The sequence below is a fragment of the Protopterus annectens genome, chromosome 8.part0, assembly GCF_019279795.1.
Source record: "Protopterus annectens isolate FY-2018-M chromosome 8.part0, PAN1.0, whole genome shotgun sequence".
NCBI lineage: Eukaryota > Metazoa > Chordata > Ceratodontiformes > Protopteridae > Protopterus > Protopterus annectens.
The window spans coordinates 1260772491-1260793860 of NC_056741.1; the positions used below are offsets into that span (position 1 = coordinate 1260772491).

The following is a 21370-nucleotide window of genomic DNA, read 5'->3' on the forward strand; positions in this document are numbered from 1 at the left end:
AACCAGTCCCCAGGAGACCCAATAAATTTTTGTCTGCTCCTCCAGATAAGGAATTTCTATCCAAAGGAGTCCCTGCGGATGCCATGGTGGTGGCAGCTGCCACCCAGAAGGAATTAGCTGTGACTTCTTCCACCATCCATCCCCCTAACAAGGAGTCTAGGACTATGGACTGGTACGGGAAGTGTACGTTTTCTTCAGCGATCTTTACCTTACGGTCACTGAATTACTTATCACACTTTACACAGCTCCAGAGAGATCTCCTCAAGGAGCTTGGAGATACTTTAACGGGTAACATTTTTGAGGCAGTGGCCCAGACAGTCAACGCTCAGATGTCTACCCTCAATTCTATAGCAAACTCCTCCATGAGGCTAATCTCCTACGCAGCCGAGGGAGTGAGTAGGGCAGCAAGTTCAGGAGTTGCTCTTAGGAGGCCAGCCTGGATGCGCCTTTGTCATTTCGTGGAGGCCTTCAAGTCTTCATTCACCAATGCCCCGTTTGATGGTTTCTCTTTGTTCGGAACCAAGGTGAAAGACACTCTCACTAGGTTCGAGCAGGAGGGAAAAACTCTGTCTGCCGTAGGAGTCCATTTTTCCCTTCCCTCTAGGCCTTATCCCAAGGCCCAGAGGGGTGGCAAAATATGGTTCAAGAAATCACAGAGGTTTTTTCCCGGTGCACAAGGTGAGCCCCCCTCCAGAGACAGGGGAGGGGGTGGTTATTCAGGGAGACGCCGGCCTAGGTGCAGAGGAGCCCCTCGCAACTCAGGAGTCTGCGATTCCTTTCGTGGTTCTCCCTACTGCCGCTCTTGATGGGAGGCCTGACTGTGCATTTCCGGAGCCAGTCGGCAGTCGAATCTCATTATACCCGGAGGCCTGGCAAGATATCACCCAGGACCAATGGGTTCTATGAATAATTTCCGGAGGATATGTCATTCCCTTCTCATCAAATCCCCCTCCAATCAAGAAAATTCCGGATGTTCCACCCAGTCAAAGGGATTACGCAGCATCAGAAGTTTCAAAGCTGCTAGAAAAAGGAGCCATCCAACATGTCCCCTCAGACCAAATCAGATTAGTGACTTACTTCAGATTATTTTTGGTGCCGAAAAGGACAGGGGAACTGAGACCCATTTTGGATCTCAACCGATTGAACACCAGTGTGCAAAAGTCTAAGTTCCGAATGGTCACATTGCAGTCTATTCTCCCATTGTTGGTAAAAGAAGTGTGAATGTGCTCCATCGACCTCAAGCATGCTTGCTACCACATAAAGATGGACAGGGCATCCAGATGTCACCTACACTTCTGGCTGGGAGCCAGTCACTTTCAGTTTCGGGCCCTGCCCTTTGGTCTCACCACAGCCCCCAGGGTGTTTACCAAATGCACCAAATGCATGGCAGTGGTGACTGCTCACTTGAGATGTCAGGGATTCCAAGTGATGTGAGAGTGTTCAATCTCGCCGTTTGTTCTTACACATGGGTGTCGGAGCCGATCCTCGGCTCCGATTCGGCCGCTTAGCAAAGCTTTGCATCCAGAAGAAGCTCGAGACCAACCTACCTCCCACAATTCCCTCTGCCTTTACCTCAGATCTAGTTTGCCGCTGCAACCGATCGCATCGTTTCTGAAGAGCTCTGACCAACTGGGAAGATAAGCTAACTTTCTTTCAAAGATTTTTTCTTGAGAAGTTTTAGAATTATTGCCATATATTTAGTGTGTGTGTGTGTGTGTGTGTGTGTGTGTGTGTGTGTGTGTGTGTGTGTGTGTGTGTGTGTGTGTGTGGTCTGGTCATCTCTTTTCTGTTATATATAGTATACTTATACATATATATTTAGTTTAGGTTTACCTAAGGCCTACCCCACCTACTAAACTTGGATTTGGATACTTGCAATATTATTGCTGTGACTTCTCACCTAATTTGACAGTGTTTGTTGATACTCTACAATACCTTACTTACTTACCTTTCTTACAGAATGTCTGAGAAAGTTAAATCAGGATTTAAGAGATGTCAGTGTGGGCAGAAGATGTCTGTCACCGACAACCATAGCTCCTGTGTCTACTGTCTTGGCCCTCACCATCTACAGGAAGACTGTTCTATCTGTCATTCCCTTAGTGGAAGGGTCATGACAGATAGGCGCAGGAAGCTTATGGACAGAGGTCTTTTGAAGCCTGCCTTCCAAGAGGCTTTGGACAAGTCAGACCAGGCTTCTAAATCCTCGAAGGAGTCGAAGACTTCGGAGCCCATGTCATCAGCTCCGAGTTCTTCTTTTAAGGTTCGTTCACCGGTTCCACAGACTTCGGGGCCGAGGGTCGAGCTTCTGTCTGTCACCGAGCCTCGAGTCTTGGAACCGGTGACGGAGCTTCCACCTCCTGCTCTTTTGAGGTCGGCACCGTCCTCGATTCCTTCAACGCGGTCTTCCAGGCCCCTCTCCGACTCCGACGTAGATCGTGTGGTGCAGAAGCTAATGGAGAACACGGCCCTGTCCAAACTCATTGCAGTCTCCTCTCAGTTAGTGTCGAGACTCGAAGGCCTTCCTTTATCTCCATCTGATCCTCCTCCGAGGCCTACTCAGCCCTTGGAGCCAGGAGACGTTGATCTGATGATAGTGGAGCCCTTGGTGCCGGAATCGTCTCTTTCTCGGTCGGCACCGTTGACCTCGACTCCGTCGGAACCATTACCGGACTCGCGGAGCCGTCGATCTATCCTTGGTTCCGGGACCAAGAGTCGAACCGATGTTTCGGTGCCTACTCTCCCTCTCGGCGCCTCGGCACGGATCACTTCGGCTCCGTCCTCGGGGTCGATGCCCTTGGCTTCCGCGTCGGAGATACCTCCGCGTTCTTCGGAACCAGGGGATTCCTCGGCTCAGGGTCCAGGGGCCTTCGACCTTATGAGGAAGGTATTCTCTTCTCAGACAACCACTTCAGCAGAAGCAACTTCTCCCTCCCATAAAGGTCCGTTGTCTTCTTCTGCACCCATGACTACATAAAAGCGTCAAGCACCAGTGTCTCAGCCACTCCCAGAGGGAGCCCCTTCTTCCTCGGAGGCTTCATCGGATGTCCCCCCCGATGACGTTCCTAGGAAAAGATTGTGCAAGAGGAGGCACTTGGATTCTCCACAAGAATCCTTAACATCGGACACTGACTTAGATGAGTCAGAAGGGTCCTCAAAATCACCCTCGGAGGATGTCTCCTTTTCTGACATCCTGGAGATCCTGAAACAGAGAGGTGATTGGCAAGCCCTACCCCCTTCTGAGGATGAGTCGGTGAAGGCATTTGGTGAATACATTTGCTGAAGGCATTTGGTGCTCGCCCTTCTTCCTCCTGGGTCACTCCGCCCTTCGACGAGTTAATGGAATTAATTGCTCGGAGGGCGTGGGAGGCACCTGACACAGTGGAGCCAGTTCCCAGGAAGCCTAACAAATATATAACTGCCCCTCAGGATAAGTCATACCTCACTAAGGGAGTTCCAGTGGACGCTATGGTGGTGGCAGCTGCCATGAAAAAGGATATGTCCGAATCTTCCTCGTCTGTTCATCCTCCTAACAGAGATTCTAGGACCATGGACATATATGGGAAGCGCATTTTCAGTTCAGCGACTTTCTCCATGCGATCGCTGAACTACTTGACACATTTCACACGATTACAGAGGGATCTAGTCAAAGAGTTGGGAGATACCCTCCAGGGTAGTACAGATGCTGCTGTCTCAGATAAGGTTACAGCACAGCTCAATACCCTTACGTCTATTGTAAACTCGTCCATGAGGCTCATCTCGTATGCAGCCGAAGGGTCGAGTAGGGCTGCGGCTTCAGCGATTGCTCTTCGTAGACAATCCTGGATGCGCCTGTGCTCCTTTGCGGAAGCCTTCAAGTCTTCCTTTACTAACGCCCCCTTTGATGGTGCCACTCTCTTTGGCCCCAAAGTGAAGGAGACCCTGACCCGGTGTGAGCAAGAGGGAAAGACTCTGTCTGCTGTCGGAGTCCGTTTTTCCACCCCATCCAGACCGTACCCCAAAGGGCAACGAGGTGGGAAAATGTGGTTTCGTAAACCCCAGGGTTCTTTCCCAAGCACACAGGGTGATGCCCCCACCAGAGGCAGAAGGGGGGGCAGAAGTGGAAGACGCCGCCCTGGCGGCAGAGGGGGTCCACAGAACCAAGGCGACAGGGACACCATCCCTGGGAAGCCTTTCCAGCACTCCTGAGAGGAGGCCCGACTGTCCTGCTCTGGAGGCAGTTGGGGGTCGCTTAGCTTTATACCCTCAGGCCTGGCAAAACCTTACTTCAGACAAATGGGTAAAAAGCATTATTACCAGAGGTTACAAGATTCCCTTTCTATTTCCCCCGTTACCACAGAAAAGATTCCCAGATGTACCGCCCCATCTGCGAGAACCTGCAGCTATAGAAATATCAAAGCTGCTAGAAAAAAGAGTCATCCAACCAGTCCCGGCGGACCTAAGAGGATCCGGAACTTACTCAAGGTTCTTTTTAGTTCCAAAAAAGACAGGGGACTGGAGGCCAATTCTGGACCTAAGCAATCTCAATACCTATGTGAAGAAAGAAAAGTTCCGGATTGTCACGCTTCAATCGATCCTTCTGTTTTTACAGAAGGACGACTGGATGTGCTCAATAGATCTCAAGGACGCATACTACCACATCAAAATGGCCAGAGCGTCCAGAGATCACCTGCGCTTCCTGCTGGGAGCCAGCCACTTTCAGTTTTGGGCCCTGCCCTTTGGTCTAACCTCAGCCCCCAGGGTTTTCACCAAATGCATGGCAGTGGTAGCGTCTCACTTGAGACGCCTAGGATTCCGGGTGTTTCCGTATCTGGACGACTGGCTCCTTACTGCCACCACCGAGCGTCGACTGATACAGGCCAGGGACTACACACTCAGCCTTTGTGTTCAGCTAGGGATTTCGATAAATTTTGAAAAATCTGCGTTACAGCCCTCGCAGCATATTTCATTTATAGGGGCAAATTTAGATACCCGTTCTTTGCTACTAAGACTCCCCTCCGCAAGAATAGCTTTCCTGCAAAAACACATATCTCTCCTACTATTGTCCAGAAAATCCCCAGCCAAACTAGTCCTGAAAGTCTTGGGACTCATGTCAGCTTCCCTCATTGCAGTTCCCATGGGAAGGCTACACATGAGAGTTCTCCAATGGCTGCTGTTCGCACAATGGTCGTTCCAACAGTTGCCACTGACACACGAAATTCACATTACGAACACCTGCAAAGCACACCTGTCTTGGTGGTTACAGAATTGCAATTTCATCAGCGGCCGACCGTTTGTGTTACCCACACCAACAGCCACAGTGACCACGGACGCTTCCCTGATAGGGTGGGGGGCATCTTTCAGGGACAGACAGTCCAAGGCGAATGGACCAGTTTAGAGTACAACCTGCACATCAATGTCCTGGAGATGAGGGCAGTGTTTCTAGCGTTGCAACACTTTTCCCCCCTTCTACGTCTAGGGACCATTGCAGTTCAAACGGACAACATGTCCGTAGTCTGGTACATAAACAAACAAGGAGGAACCAAGTCTTACCAGTTGTGCAGAGAGGCCATGAGAATTTGGCAATGGGCAGAGTCCACGGGTCGCTTTCTGATAGCAACGCACATCCCGGGGTTATCCAACGTTATAGCGGACAGGTTGAGCAGAGCCATCCTGTTACCTCACGAGTGGTCCCTCAACCAGATAGTAGCGGAAAGGATATTCTGCAAGTGGGGCCAGCCTTGCTGCGATCTGTTTGCATCTCCAATGAACACCAAATGCAGAAGCTACTTTGCCCTGTTACCCCCGCCAGGAGATGTCCCCAGGGACGCTCTGATTCACGATTGGCCCCGGGGTCTCCTGTACACTTTCCCCCCTATACCTCTGATACTGAGATTTCTCCAGAAAGCCAAGGATCAGGAGAGGACTATAATTCTCATTGCCCCATTCTGGCCTCGTCAGATTTGGTTTCCCTTTCTTCAAGCTCACCAAATACGGGAGCCCTGGATTCTGGACCCGGTGCCAGACCTACTGACTCATTCGTCAGGAGCTCCCCACCCGTCGCTCCTGTCCCTCAGGTTAGCAGCTTGGCTGCTCCACTTCCCTACTTAGCCAGGTCTGATCTTCTCTCTCCGGCAGTTCAAGACATTCTGGTAGCCTCTCATAAGGCTTCCACTACTAAAATTTACACCAGTAAGTGGAAACATTTCGTCTACTGGGCGACTGCACAGCATTTAGATCCCTTAGTAGCCCCGCTAAACAAGATTTTAGAGTTCCTATCCATGCTGTTTCATCAAGGGGCCTCTACTGCCACCTTAAAAGTTCAGTTGGCTGCTATTTCTAACTTTCATGTAGGAGAGAATGGAGCGCCCATTATGACTCATAGGCTTTGTAAAGCCTTTTTGAAAGGCTCTTTTCATCTTAGACCAGCAGTTAGGTTTCCTACAGCTCCTTGGAATCTAAATCTCCTCTTATCCCAACTAATGTTACCACCCTTTGAACCAGCTTCTTCCTGTTCCTTAAAGTTCTTGTCCTGGAAAACTCTTTTCCTAGTGGCTATCACTTCAGCCAGACGAGTATCGGAACTTCAAGCTCTCTCCATTAAACAGCCATATTTAATTTTTCACCCGGACAGGGTATCTTTACGCACCAACCCTTCCTTCCTCCCTAAGGTTTGTTCAGTTAACAACATTAATCAATCCATTGAGCTTCCCACATTTTTCAAAAATCATTCCAATAAGCTGGAATATATGTTGCACAAGTTGGATGTTCATAGACAACTCAGATTCTACCTAGACAGAACTAAAGACCATAGGAAAGCGGACCAACTCTTTATAGCCTTTGCGTACAACAAAAAGGGCATGGCAGTGACGAAGCGTACTCTTTCCAAATGGCTAACTGATTGTATTACCTTCGTTTATTCTGCTTCTAGTCAAAGTTTGCCCACCAAACCAAAGGGACATTTACTAGATCAGTTTCTACATGTTTGGCTCATGCGGCTCATCTGCCTTTGGACACTATTTGTGCGGCCGCCACTTGTTCTAAACCACATACGTTCATCACTCATTATAAAGTGGATAGGATTTCGAGGGACAGAGCATCTTTTGGTTCCACTGTGCTCAGGAACGTTCTTCCGTGAGTCACTCAGGGTTACGGAGCTAGGGACGCTACCCATGTGTAAGAACAAACGGCGAGATTGAACACTCTCACATAAAGAAGTTATGTCCTTACCATAACGTTCCATGTGGAGTGTTCATCTCGCCTTTGTTCTTACATTCCCACCCTCCCACCCTCAGGCCTGGAAGAATGTCCAGTTTAGATGTCTGGTCTGTTTGTCTCCCACTAGTGGTCTCTCTGTTGTTCTACTGGCTTGAGTTAGTTACGTTCCTTGTGTATACGTATGTATTCTTTGGATATTTACATTGTTGTTGCTGGATCTGGTGTTGTTTTTTTTGCAAACTAGATCTGAGGTAAAGGCAGAGGGAATTGTGGGAGGTAGGTTGGTCTCGAGCTTCTTCTGGATGCAAAGCTTTGCTAAGCGGCCGACTCGGAGCCGAGGATCGGCTCCGACACCCATGTGTAAGAACAAAGGTGAGATGAACACTCCACATGGAAAGTTATGGTAAGGACATAACTTCTTTTTTCCGTACCTGGACGACTGGCTCCTTACTGCCACCACCAGCCATCTACTACTTCAGACCAGGGACATTACTATCAACCTATGTCAACAGTTGGGCATCACATTGAACTGGGAAAAATCTGTCTTGTTGCCCTCACAGCGTGTGACTTTTATAGGCGCTGAATTATACACCGTCCTCATCCAGGCGTTTCTACCACAGGAAAGACTCAGAGTCCTACAACAGGTTTATGCCTTGCTCCCTCTGGGAAGAGTGGGTCCTCCAATTGTTGGGGACAATGGCTGCTACGATATGTTAGTCCCTCTGGCAAGGTTACATAGGAGGCTCCTGGAGTGGCTACTCTTCGCCCAGTGGTCTCTTCAACGTCTTCCACTTTCTCACCCTATTCTACTCACAGACAGATGCAAACAGGATCTCAGTTGGTGGCTTTGCACTGACAACCTCAATGTGGGAAAGCCCTTCGTTCCTGCGCCCCCGGTTGCCACGGTGACCACGGATGCCTCCCAGATGGGGTGGGGGGGCATTATCTAGGCAGGACAGTCCAAGGCACATGGCAAGAGCATGAGATGCATCTGCATATCAATGTCCTGGAGATGAGAGCTGTGCTACTAGTGTTGCAAGCACTTCAGAGTTTTCTTCCTTTCAGGACAATTGCAATCCACTCAGACAATATGTCAGTGGTGTGGTATCTGAACAAGCAGGGAGGAACCAATTCATATCTCCTTTGCAGAGAGGCCATGCGAGTGTGCCAGTGGGCAGTGTCTTCCCAACGTTTTCTGGTAGCAATGCACATTCCGGGGAAGTCCAATGTGATCGCAGACAGGCTAAGCAGAGCTATTCTGATGCCTTATGAGTGGTCCCTGAACTGTCAAGTTGCGGAGCAGATCTTCCGCAGGTGGAGTCAACCTTGCTGCGACCTTTTTGCCAGCCCCCTCAATGCCAAATGCAGCAGCTACTTCACCCTGATCCTCCCTCAGGGGGAGTCACCCAGGGACGCTCTAGTCCAGGATTGGCCCTCCGGTCTACTATATGCCTTCCCTCCGGTCCCCTTGCTGTCAAAGGTTATTCAGAAAGCGCAATCCTTGGGAAGCAAAATGATTCTGATTGCCCCACACTGGCCTTGTCAAATTTGGTTCTCCTTTCTCCATCCCTATCTCATGGACGCTCCTTGGATTCTGGACCCACAACCAGACTTACTGACTCACATGTCAGGGCAGCTCCATCCCTCTCTTCGGACCCTCCGGTTGACAGCCTGGCTACTCCACTTCCGTCATTAGTTAGGCTTCACCAATTTTCGCCGGAGGTGGTTCATATTTTATCTGCCTTTCATAAGCCTTCGACCAGGAAGATTTATTACAGCAAATGGAAGAGGTTTTCAATCTGGGCACATGCCAAAAAGATTGACCCTTACACAGCTCCAATTTCATCTGTATTGGAGTTCCTGTCTATGCATTTTAACCAGGGTTCAGAGGCCACAACCATTAAAGTCCAATTGGTGACGATTTCTACCTTTCATGTCGCAGATGAACCTAGTCTAATGGCACATAGACTCTATAAGGCTTTCCTGAAGAGCACTTTGTTACTTCGTCCTCCAGTCTCAGAACCTGTTATGCCGTGGGACTTAAACTTTGTTCTACAGGGTCTTACTTCACCCCCCTTTGGGCCTGCAGCCACTTGTGGTTTAAAATTCTTAACTTGGAAGACTGTCTTTTTGGTAGCCATCACGTCAGCCAGATGCATTTCGGAGCTTCAAGCTTTATCAATCAAACCCCCTTATTTGATTTTTCATAAGGACAGGGTTTCTCTCAGACCGAACCCCTCCTTTCTTCCCAAAGTAGCGTCAGTTAGTAACCTAACCAATCTATTGAATTGCCAGTGTTTTTTCTTCAGTTCTCAAACAAGGCAGAATTCAAATTTCATCAATTGGATGTGCACAGACAATTACATTTTTATTTGCACAGAACGAAAGACCTCAGAAAATCTGATCAGTTGTTTGTTTCATTTTTGGAAAACAGAATTGGGTCTCCTGTTTCCAAAGTCACGTTGTCCAGGTGGATTTCCAGTTGTATTTCTTTCATTTATACCTCAGGGGGAAAAGATTTACCATTCCGGGTGAAGGCTCACTCTACTCGGTCTGTATCTACATCTACAGCTTTTCAGGCCAGATTGTCTATGGATGATATTTGTGCTGCGGCTACTTTGGCATCTCCTCACATCTTTGTTACTCATTACAAGTTAGATGTGGTGTCTAGGGGCAGGTCTTCCTTTGGTTCCACAGTGCTCAGGAGTATTTTCCACTGAGCCTCCCAGGATTTAGGTGCTGGGGACGCTGTTCCACGGGTAAGAATGTAGGCAAGATTGGACTACATAACATCAAGAACTTATGTACTCACCATAATGTTCAATGTATGTAGCCCATCTCGCCTCACATTCTTACTTACCCCCCCTCCTTCCCCTGTCCTGGAGGATCTGGAGGTTAGGCCTGGTTTCAGAGTTCCCTTCATTCTTGGTTTGTTTTTCCTTTCCTTAGGTGTTGTTATGCCTGGAGAATGAGTGCTGGTGCTCGCAGCAAACTAGATCTGGGGACAGAGAGCAGTGCAGCATGGGATACCATCTTAGCCCAGCCAATAGAAAGACTTCTATTTAATACCCCTGATCCAACCCCCCCCCCTAATTTATTTATAAAAATCTTTATTTTTTTTCTTCTTGGCTGAATTAAATATTTTCCTCAGTTTTTTTATATTTGTTTTTCTATCTACAATGTCGGATTCTGTCCAATGTAATTGGTATGACTGTTTGTCTCTCATCTGTTTTAGCTTTTCCACACCGAGTTCATGTCTGCTTTCTGGAGCTTTTCTGAGGCTCTGTACCACTTTGGCAGTCTATCTTCCTGAAGTACGGAACCCTCACTGTTGAATGATAAAACTTTGTAGTTAAACTGATGAAGAACCATACTATCTGATAGCAAGTTATTGTTAATTTGATATACAGTAGCAATGAACATTTAATTTCTGAAAAAATCTTGTGAGATGTAGTATATTAAAGTGTGTCTTAACAACCATGTGTTATATAAAATGAAGACTTTTCTGTTTCAGGCACAAAAGAAGAGACAAATCAAGAATCCAAGTATGCAAATAGCAACATCATAGGTAACATATGTAGTTGTCCTGTCACTTGTCATCACCATCAGTGGTTTGGTGAGGCCACACCCACTCAGGTAGGGCTTTCTTTGAATGTTGTTTGACAGCAAAGAAATACAAGTTGTGTTGCAGTAAATTTTACGCTTGTTTGAGAAGGATCATAATCCTGATATGATTACAGTGTTACATTATATCAGCACATATGTGTATATCCTGAAAAATACAATACTGTAAACCCCAGTCCAAGCACAACACACTGATATTCACTAAAGTATTTTGCAGCAACTGTCAGATAGATATACAGAATTCATGTTTTCCAAATGAAAATCAACAGGGTAAATTTCTGTTTTGCAATGTTAGGATAAGTTCTATAGACAGTTAAGTGTTCTTTGAGGTAAAAGCAGGTGAGCGGCTGTAGCACCACCATAGAGGAGCATGAGGCAGGGCATGCACTTGGTCTGCAGGTTTGACAGAAAGACCTATATCTCAAATAAAGTGTCCTGTGGTTCAGTTGAAATAATATCACTGGCAAGAGGCATTCACTTTAGTTAAGATCTTCAAATTTATGTTTTCATTTTGTTGCAGTATGATAAAAAATATATGTATAAAAAATAGACAACAGCAGAATTGACAGCATCATCTTCTGGTATCTAAGGAAAATGTATAAGAATTTTAGTAAGAACTTTTTTCCTGCAGGACTTCAATGGCAACTGGACCCCCCCCCCCTTTGCCATGTATTCTGGCCTTCCAAGACCTACCTTCATCCCATCCGACCAGTATGAATATGACTTCCCTGGGGGAGTGCAGTTCTCCAATCCGTCTATGGATATTCCACCCATCCCTGGACATAGGTGGAAGGGAAACAGTGAAAAACCTCAAGCCAACAGTACTATCTTTCTCATGCACACATCTACACTGACCTATGCAGAGGGTCTGTGTGTAGTTTCCTGCTATTTTTTTCTTTAATAACTTCTTCATTACACTATTATGTATGTGATGACATGGTCATATTCATGCCCATTCAGTATCCCTGCTAAATAACCCCGAGGCCCTGGAATAGAGAGATTAAGTATAACCATGATTACTTGCATTTGATTATTTTATCTGAATTGATATTCCTGGCTAACAAATCTTATCTCTTGCTCTTTCTTTCAATATAATTTTGTCAGCATTAAACAGTAAGCTTTAGGCACAACATATTTTCCCACTGAAAGCAAAATAAGTTAGTTTGTCCTTAACTACTTTTTTCTCAGAACATCTTTTCATTGCAGTGGCATTTAGTGGCTACAGCATTTAAATAATTTCACCATTTTTCTGACATTGATTACTTTAATATTACCCAATGAATTTTTGGTTCTTGTTATATCTAGTCTTCACGTGTTTCCGGCAAATATACTTTACTAAAAGTATTTTGCCTGGTCTGCATTTTACTTTCTGATTGCAGTTATGTAGATTAAAATAATATTATCTGCAGTTTCAGAGATGCCTTGTACAAACATTTTTTGAATATTCTTTGCAAGGGTCTGTGGCCTGTTTCCAAGTGAACATCTTTACCATATGCACATTCAAGGAATTTCTAACATCCATACATTATTGCCAACAGTTCCTTTTCTATCTAAGTATATCTTTTTTTGGCATCTGTAAATACTGTTGACCCATAAGCAGCTGATCTGTTCTCTTATGGGATCACAACTCTTATACCAGTCTGATTGACATCTGTTTGCAACACAGTTGGCTTATTCTTATATTATTTATCAATGGTGCATCTCTAAATAGTTTCTTAAAGATTTAAAATTATTTTTCATGCTCACATCACCATCAATCAACCAATCATTTATGGTATTATTTAATTTTCAATAGTTTGCAACTGGAGGGAATTAGAAGTTATGTACTCACCATAACGTTCCATCTGAGTAGGTGACTTCATTTGGATGCAACCTGTGGGTATCGGATCCGACCTCGGATCCGAGCCGGCATTTCAAAAGCTTAGGCTCCGAGCTCCTAGCTCCTCCCTCTTACCCATAACCCCTTGCCAAGCCCTGACTGACCTCAGATTGAGTTTGCCTAAATAATACTGACTACAGTACATGAACAAAAGCATAAATACTCGCTCTATAAAGGTCAGGGGGATGGAGGGGGGGATGGTTGCATCCAAATGAAGTCACCTACTCAGATGGAACGTTATGGTGAGTACATAACTTCTAAATCTGAAGTAGGCAGACTTCATTTGTCTGCAACCTGTGGGACAGAGTCCCCAGCTACCTGAATCTTGGGCGGCCGTCATGGAAGGATGTTCCGGAGCACCGCTGAGCCAAAGGATGCTCTTCCTCTGGAAACAACATCCACTTTATAATGAGAAATAAAGGTATGAGGCGAGGCCCAAGTAGCTGCAGCGCAGATATCATCCAATGACACACGGGACTTAAAGGCGGCTGACGTGGAGACTGCCCTAGTAGAATGAGCCGTAACCCTCTGTGGAGCAGGTCTACCTGAAGTGTCATAAGCCTGCAGAATACAATTAGCAATCCACCTAGATAGCGTGACTTTAGACACTGCTTTACCCAAAGCAAATTTAGCAAAGGAGACGAACAGCTGATCTGATTGCCTGTGACCAGCTATTCTGTGAATATAAAATCGTAATTGTCTATGAACATCTAAAGAATGCAATTTGTATTCTCCTTTGTTTGAGTACTTGGGAAAAAACACAGGTAAATTGATTGACTGGTTGATATTAGATTCTGAAGAGACCTTCGGAAGAAAAGATGGATTGGTCCTGAGGCACACCCTATCTGGAAAGAAAGAAAGGTAAGGCTTGACGCATAGAGCCTGAAGTTCAGACACTCTTCTGGCTGAAGTGATAGCTACTAAGAAGGCAGTCTTCCAGGAAAGGTACTTTAGGTCTGTAGAAGCTGCAGGCTCGAAGGGAGGAGCAGTAAGGGCTTGCAGAACTAAGGATAGATCCCAAGGTGGTACAATCTCCTTGACTGGAGGCCTCAATAAAAAAATCCCTTTGAGAAAGGTTTGCACAATTTAGCCGTCATGAGGGAGCTGTCTCATGACCAATGTGATAATGCGAGATGGCTGCCAATTGTACCTTAATCGTGGAAGAACTTGCCCCTTGATGAAAGAGATCTGTTAAAAGATCCAGCACTGCTGACATAGGTGCTGAGAAAGGATCCAAAGTTCTCTGAACCGCCCAAATAGAGAATCTCTTCCATTTACTCCGATAAACCTGCCTGGTGGAAGGTTTATGAGCTGCCACTAAAATGGCCTTGACCGGTGACGAGATACCGGGAGTCCTAATCAAGGATGGAACTGGAGCAGCCAAGCTGTTAATTTCAGGGTGTGTAGATTGGGAACCGAAATTCCCAGAGGGTGGGAGATGAGATCCGGAATCGGATCCAGAATCCAGGGTGGATTGATTTTGTGAGACCATACAAAGGGGAACCAGGGTTGACGAGGCCAGAACGGGGCAATGAGAATCATTCTGCTCCCCAAACTGTTGGCTTTCTGCAGAAGCCTCTGCCTCAGAGGTAGTGGAGGGTAGGCATAAAGGAGACCGGGAGGCCAAGCATGCACCAGCGCATCTCTCGGGAATTCCCCTGGTGGGGGAAGCAGAGCGAAGAAATTGTCGCATTTGGCGTTTGAGGGAGAGGCAAAAGATCGCAACAGGGTTGCCCCAAACGGCAAAAATCTTCTTCGCTACCTGAGGATTGAGAGACCACTCGTGAGGTGACAGAATGGTGCGACTGAGTTTGTCCGCAAGGATGTTGGATTTTCGGAATGTGCGTTGCTACCAGAAAGCGTTTGGTGGAAATTGCCCATTCCCAGACTCTCATGGCCTCTCGACAAAGGGGATAGGACCTGGTTCCTCCCTGTTTGTTGATGTACCAGACTACCGACATGTTGTCTGTCTGAATCGCAATAGTCCCTGAAGGAAGAACGTGGTGAAGTGCTTGCAACGCTAGGAGCACCGCCCTCATTTCCAGGACATTTATATGCAACGACGTCTCTGTGGGGTTCCACGTGCCTTGGACAATCTTTCCTGCAGAATGTCCCCACCCGAGGCAGGAAGCGTCCGTGGTCACTGTGGCTCGGGGAAAAGCAGCACAAAAAGGTCTCCCTGTCAGGGGCTCCGGAGACAGAAGCCACCAAAGAAGGGAATCCTTGCACGCTTTGCTGACCGCTATCGGAGAGTTGAGAGGGGAACTGAGAGGGGACCACTGAACCTGAAGGGTCCATTGAAGAACCCGCATGCGTAGGCGCGCATGAATAAGAAGCGGGATAGCTGCCGCCATCGAACCTAGGGCCCTCAGGACCGAAGCTGCAGTAGAAAATGGTTGCAGGACTGCTGCTACATGACACTTCAGGTTGGCAATTCTGTCTGGAGTGAGGAAGGCTCGCATTGACCTGGTGTTTAGCCTTCCTCCTATGAAATCTATAACTTGTGTGGGGTGCAGCAAAGATTTCTCCCAGTTGACAGTGATGCCCAACCTTGGGGCTAGTCGAAGAAAGTAGTCCCTGGCTGAGCACAGAAGATGCCTTGATGATGCCGTCAGGAGCCAGTCGTCCAGGTACGGAAAGACCTGTAATCCCTGGAGCCTCAGGTGGGCCGCTACAACAGCTAAGACCTTGGTGAACACCCTGGGGGCTGAGGTGAGACCAAAGGGAAGGGCCCTGAACTGATAATGACTGGCTCCCAGCCGGAAGCGAAGAAACCTCCTGGACCGTTTGTCCATGCGAATGTGGTAGTACGCGTCCTTGAGGTCGATGGAGCACATCCAGTCGTTCTCCCTCAAGAGGGGGAGTATAGATTGAAGGGTGACCATCCGGAACTTTTGCTTGGTTACTGACAGGTTCAGCAGGGAAAGATCTAAGATCGGTCTTAAGTCCCCGTTTTCTTTGGCACTAAAAGAACCTGGAGTAAAACCCTGACCCGGTTTGATCTGGGGGGACGCACTGGATAGCTCTTTTTTCTAGCAGCTGTCCGAGTTCGATAGCTGCTGCCTCCCTTTGGTCGGGTGGAACATCTGGGAGGCTGCGAGATCTGGGAACCTTGTACAGGGGAATTGTATAACCTCTGGATATCACACGAAGCACCCAACGGTCTGTTGTGATGGACTCCCAAGAAGTCAGGTGCCTCGAAAAACGCCCCCCGACTGCCTCCAGAGACGGACAGCCGGGCAACCCTTCAGGGCTGTTGCGTGGGCCTATCAGAGAAAGGTTCTCTGGACCCAAAGTTGCTAGGAGCCCCCCTGCCTCTAGGACGGCGACCTCCCTGTCCTCCTCTGCCACGGAAGGACTGGTTATCCGGAGCAGGTTGGGACTGCTGCGATTTCCGGAACCACATCTTCTTCTGTCCCTTTTGGTTCTTCGAGAAGGACCTCTGGGGAGCTGAGAAGCGGACTCCGACGGCAGACAGCGTCTTCCCGTCCTTCTCGCTCTGGACTAATGTTTCGCGAACAGTCTTGCCAAACAAGGCAGAACCATCGAAGGGGGCATTCGCGAAGGTCGCCTTGAAGGGCTCTGCAAAATCACAGTGGCGGAGCCAGGCCTGTCGCCTCATGACTAGGCCTGCTCCGCTGGCTCTAGCGGCTCCCTCAGTAGCGTGAGAAAGCAGCCGCATAGATGTATTCGAAACTGACCTAAGAGTGGCCATTCGGGTGGAGTATACCTGTTTATCCTCACTCGACATGGACTCTGGGGGAGATGCAGCGTATTCTTTAATCAGATCCCGCTGCATCCTGATGACGTGTGCCATGTAGTTCAGCGCTCTCAAAGAGAAGTTTGCTGAACTGAAAACTCGCTTCCCAATGCGATCCATCGAGCGGGACTCCTTGCCCGGAGGATGCATAGAGGGACTCTCCTGGGCCAACTCCCTCTTAGTGCTGCAGCCATCATCATGGCATCTACTGGGGGGCCTTTGCTCCAGTGAGTGCAGTCCGCCAGAGGGGAAAGGATACGGTCAGGACGCTTAGGTACAGGCTCAACGGTGTCCGGATCCTTCCACGCTCTGATGGATATAAGGTCCACCAGAGGGTCGGCAGGAGGGGACACCCAAGAGGTAGATGGGCCCGCCTTGAATGCCTCCAAGAACACAGACTCGTCTGAGGAGGCCTTGGGGGCAGACCACCCCCCCCTGATCCTCAACATTTCCATAATGTCTCCAAATGAGACGTCTTCAGGGGGTGACCTTGGGGAGCCCTCCCCTTCATCCAAGTCTGTGTCTTCGGTAACGGACTCGGGGAGTCCATGTGCCTCCTTTTGCACTTACGCTTCCGAGGTACTTCTTCGGGGGGGCTGTCCGAGGAGTACTCTTCCGCAGCTGGATGTTCCAAGGGAACTACTTGGGACATCGAGGCGGGCTGTCCCTGGGACCGGCTGGTGGGGGCCTGGCCCAACTGCAAGGGAGTGCGGGATGGAGCCGTGGCAGGGACCGGGGGTCCGGTAGTCCTCAACAGTGCCCTTTCCACTACGTCGAAGGCCGAGGGGGAGCCAGCTTCTCTAAACCCCGAGAGCCGACCCCCACTCGGATCCGGCCTTGCGGATCGGAGCCGAGCGAGACCGTCGGATCCGAGACGTGTGCTCCGTCCTAGACGGAGCCGAAGACACACTAGCTCCCTCGGACCCGAGGCTCGGTCCTCGGCTCCGAGAGGTTGGGTCCGAAGTACCCGAAGCACTCAAGGGATGGGACGGATCCGAGGTGCGCCGACCTATCGGATCCGACCCACCCCCGGATCCAACTCTGCCCGGCGCCGACAGCTCCGAACCCATGGTATGGGTCGGAGAAGGAGCCAAAGGCGAAAAAGGGTCAAGCCCTCCCGGGTGGGGGGGGGCTAGGAGCACTCCCATTTGCATTTGGGCCTGGATGAATTTCCTCATCATCCGGTCCATATCTACTTCACTCATGGAGAATGTGGATCTGGTGGAGGCCACCGAAGCGGACCTAGAGAGCCGCCTTGGGGACCTCGCTGAAGGGCTAGCCTCCTCCTCCTCGGGCCCAGGAGAGAACCGAGGGGAGTGGAGCCGAGGAGGAGGAAAGCTAGAAGGCACAGGGGAGGCCCGCTTAGATGGAGGAGCCGAACTGGAGGTTTCGGCTCTCCGTTTGTGGTGCCTCTCCCTGTGCCTCTCCTTCTTCTCTCTCCCTAGAAGACTCTCTCTCCTCCGGCATTTTAGAGGGAGGTTGAGTCCCAGCCGGAGGAGGAGAGCCCACAGCAACTGCTTGCTGAGTAGAAGGGGCAGAAGCCGAAGCGGTATCTGGAGGGAGAAGTCCCGCCAGCACCAGCTTCGACCTCCGCTCCCTCAAAGCTCGGGGGTTGAACCCTGCACAAATGGTACAACCAGATGACAGGTGTTCAACCCCCAAGCATTTAACGCACCGAGTGTGGCCATCCGCTGGGGACAGCTTATGACCACACTCGGTACATTTGGAGAACACAGCCTTATGGGCTTCAGACATTTTAAGCCCTAACAGGCCTCAAACAAACACACACACACAAACTACGCAAAACCCGAGAAAAGTTTAAAATAAAGAGAGAGGAAAGCCTAACACAATCATTTCTAACTAATAAAATTAAAAAAATTAAGGTTTTTGAAAATTTTTCTGTCAAAAACAGCTTATCTGTACTAGGAGCTCTGGAATCCGTCGCAACTTGAAAGCGGCAAACGAAATCTGAGGTCAGTCAGGGCTTGGCAAGGGATTATGGGTAAGAGGGAGGAGCTAGGAGCTCGGATCCTAAGCTTTTGAAATGCCGGCTCGGATCCGAGGTCGGATCCGATACCCACAGGTTGCAGACAAATGAAGTCTGCCTACTTCAGATCTTTTGTTTCGATTTTATAATTAATTCATTAATGGTGGTCCAATGAATGTTGATTTTGGAAGGACAGGGAGGGGGTATTACTACTATTTAAGAATCAATATTTTTAATGTAATTTATTCTGATGAAGTCCATGTACTAGTGCGAAAGGGCTAACTGTGTTTTTATTTAATAAAATTAAGTTGTCTTGAGTTCCTGGCAGCCGGGGTACATGTTTTTCAAAAGTTAACGTGGTGTTCGCTTGGTTCCTTTTTAATGTGAAATTGGGCTGTCTTAATCTATTCAGTAACTGTTGTCTGTCTCTTGTCACATTCTTCTTGTTTTTGACCTCAAGCTAATAGATCATTTATATATGTTTGTATCACCATACAGTCTTTCTGTTAGCTGTGCAAGAGTTCTTTGGAACACCTCTGGTGCTGATGAAATACCAGACTGAATTGTAAGGAATCTGTATCTTCCTTATGGTGCAATGAATGTACAAAGTTTGCTAGCTGTATTTGACAGAAAATTTTGATCTGATGTTGTCATTTTCATTCATTTCTCAATTTATGGGTCTTGGATCCAGCTTGGCCGTATTTAGTTAGATTTTTGGATCCATCTCTTGAACTCTTCCCTTTGCCTTGGATCCCTGTAATACCCCAGATCTCGTTTGCTGCTTCTGCACTTCTTGAGTTTTGGGATGTTGTTTCTATATTTTTCGTGAGTTAAAATAGAAGACTTTTATATTTCTTATACCTTTCTGCATTATATTTCACCCTTCCTCCCTTTTCTTTATTGGGTTTCTCTGCATTAGGATTTCAAGTCCTTTGTTCCTACCCGCTCCTTTGTTATGGGTACTCTCCTTACCGTAGTTGGTAAACTCTTCTTTTTCTTTATCCTCCTGCAAATTTTTTTTCCTACCCATTCATGGAGTATTTCCTATATAGCATTGCTGGTATATTTTACTTTCTATCTCTTTTTTCAAAAAAAAATCTTTCTTTCTAATTGTTTTACCTTCTTCTGGATTCTGGATATGGTTGAAAAGCCAACAGGTTTTAAAAAGTGCACTTCCTGTGGGCATAAGATACCCAATTCTGATGCCCAGAGGGAGTGCTTATATTGCTTAGGTTCAGCCCACCTTGAAACCTCTTGTCAGATTTGTCCAGGTATTAATTCTCGGGCCTTAAGCAATTGGCGCAACAGACTGGTGTTAAAAGGGCTGCTGCCTGCATCTGCTTCTTCCACTGTTGCTTCTGTCTCTAGGGCTCAACCCCCCCAACTAAGAAACAGCAACCCTCTTCAGAGTCCAGTGAACATAGAAAAACGCTTCTTCCTGATCTCCAAAACCTGTAGCAGCCTCAGAGCCATCAGCTAAACAACCTAAAAGATCGGATCCTACATCTTCGGATCCAAGATCGGGGACTCTCAAATCTCCTTGATCTTGGAACCCTTATTTTTCACCAGAGCCTATTATTTCCCCCTGGCTCTGATCACCCTTCTTAGAAACTCCAAAGAGAATGCTATGTCCCCCTTATACGTCAACCTCTATTAGGTCCTCTTGATGTCTTTCCGAGGCAGATGTGGATAGGATGATGAGGAAGTTCCTCAGGGTTCAGATTCAGATTGGGGTATCACTGTCTTTGTCTCCCATCGTATCTGTGAGCCTCCAAACTGTATCTCATCCAGTTGTATCTCCTTCCCCAATTCATCCAGGGATTTCAGAGCTCTTAGATCTGAATGTTCTGAGAGTTGATGTGTTAGATTTGAGGACAGCTAGATCTTCCATCTCAACTGCGTCCCTGACTCTTTCAGTGCAGATCCCATTAGGGCAGGACAAGTCTTGGAGCCAAAGCTTTGGTACTGGATTTGGGGGGGGGGGTGTTTTTGACTCTGAGGTTTTCAGAGTTGTCACTTCCCCTTGGCACCTCAGTACTGGGAAGCTCAGGTCCGATTCTTCCTTTGGGGCAGGAGCCCAGGCAGGGTTGGGGCTTAACAGTGCCTGCAGCTTTGACTCTGATGAGGCCAGCAATGGCTTCTCCTGGTCCTTCTGCCTTTGAGATGGTGGAGAGTCCAATCTTCTCTTATCTCTTTGAATCCTACCACCCTACTACCTTCGGATCAGTGCTCAGAGCCTCATCAACCTATTCCACAGGGGCAGCCAGCCTGTTTGAGCTTCCAGGAAGTTCCTTTGCAGGAACTTCTCCTAATTTCCAATACCTCTCCAGATCATCCCAATGAAGAGATCCCCCTGGAAAAGATTGTACATGAGAAGGCACATAGATTCCCCTCAGGAATTTTTAACTGAAGACACTGACTTTGATGAAAGGAAGGGATCCCCAAGGTCTGCACTAGAAGACGTCTCCTTTGGAGACTTTCTAGAGATCCTTAGCCAGAAAGGTGGATGGTCTTCTAATCCCCTTCCCATTTGGAGTCAGTGTTCCTAGAAGCCTTCTGGTTCAACCCACCTATGTCTTGGGTTACTCTGCCAGTGGATGACCTTATAGACCTTGTCTCTTCCAGGCATGGAAGGACCTGGATACTGTAGAACCCATCCCTCACCACCCTGATAAATTTCTTGCTCCACCTAAAGACAGACTTAATTGGAGTAAGGGAGTTCCTGTGGATGCCATAGATGTGCCAGCGGCCACTAAGAAAGAACTAGCAGAACAGAGCTCTTCTGTCCATCCTCCTAACAGAGGGTCCAGGACTATGGACAGGTTTAGAAAGTGCGTTTACACCTGAGCAACCTTTGCTTTATATTTGCGTAATTATTTGGTGCATTTCACCAGATTTCAGAGAGACTTGAGTAAAGAACTCTGCT

The 21370-nt window shown here is 47.9% G+C and overlaps 1 protein-coding gene across 1 annotated transcript in view; it reads left to right on the forward strand.

Moving 5' to 3' along the window:
* LOC122808457 overlaps positions 1–21370 on the forward strand; it is a 1306749-nt gene that overhangs the window by 792939 nt on the left and 492440 nt on the right. The window contains exon 3 of the mRNA XM_044079417.1: positions 10709–10830. Coding sequence (XP_043935352.1) covers positions 10709–10830 — 122 coding nt within the window. The remainder of the gene's footprint in view (positions 1–10708; positions 10831–21370) is intronic.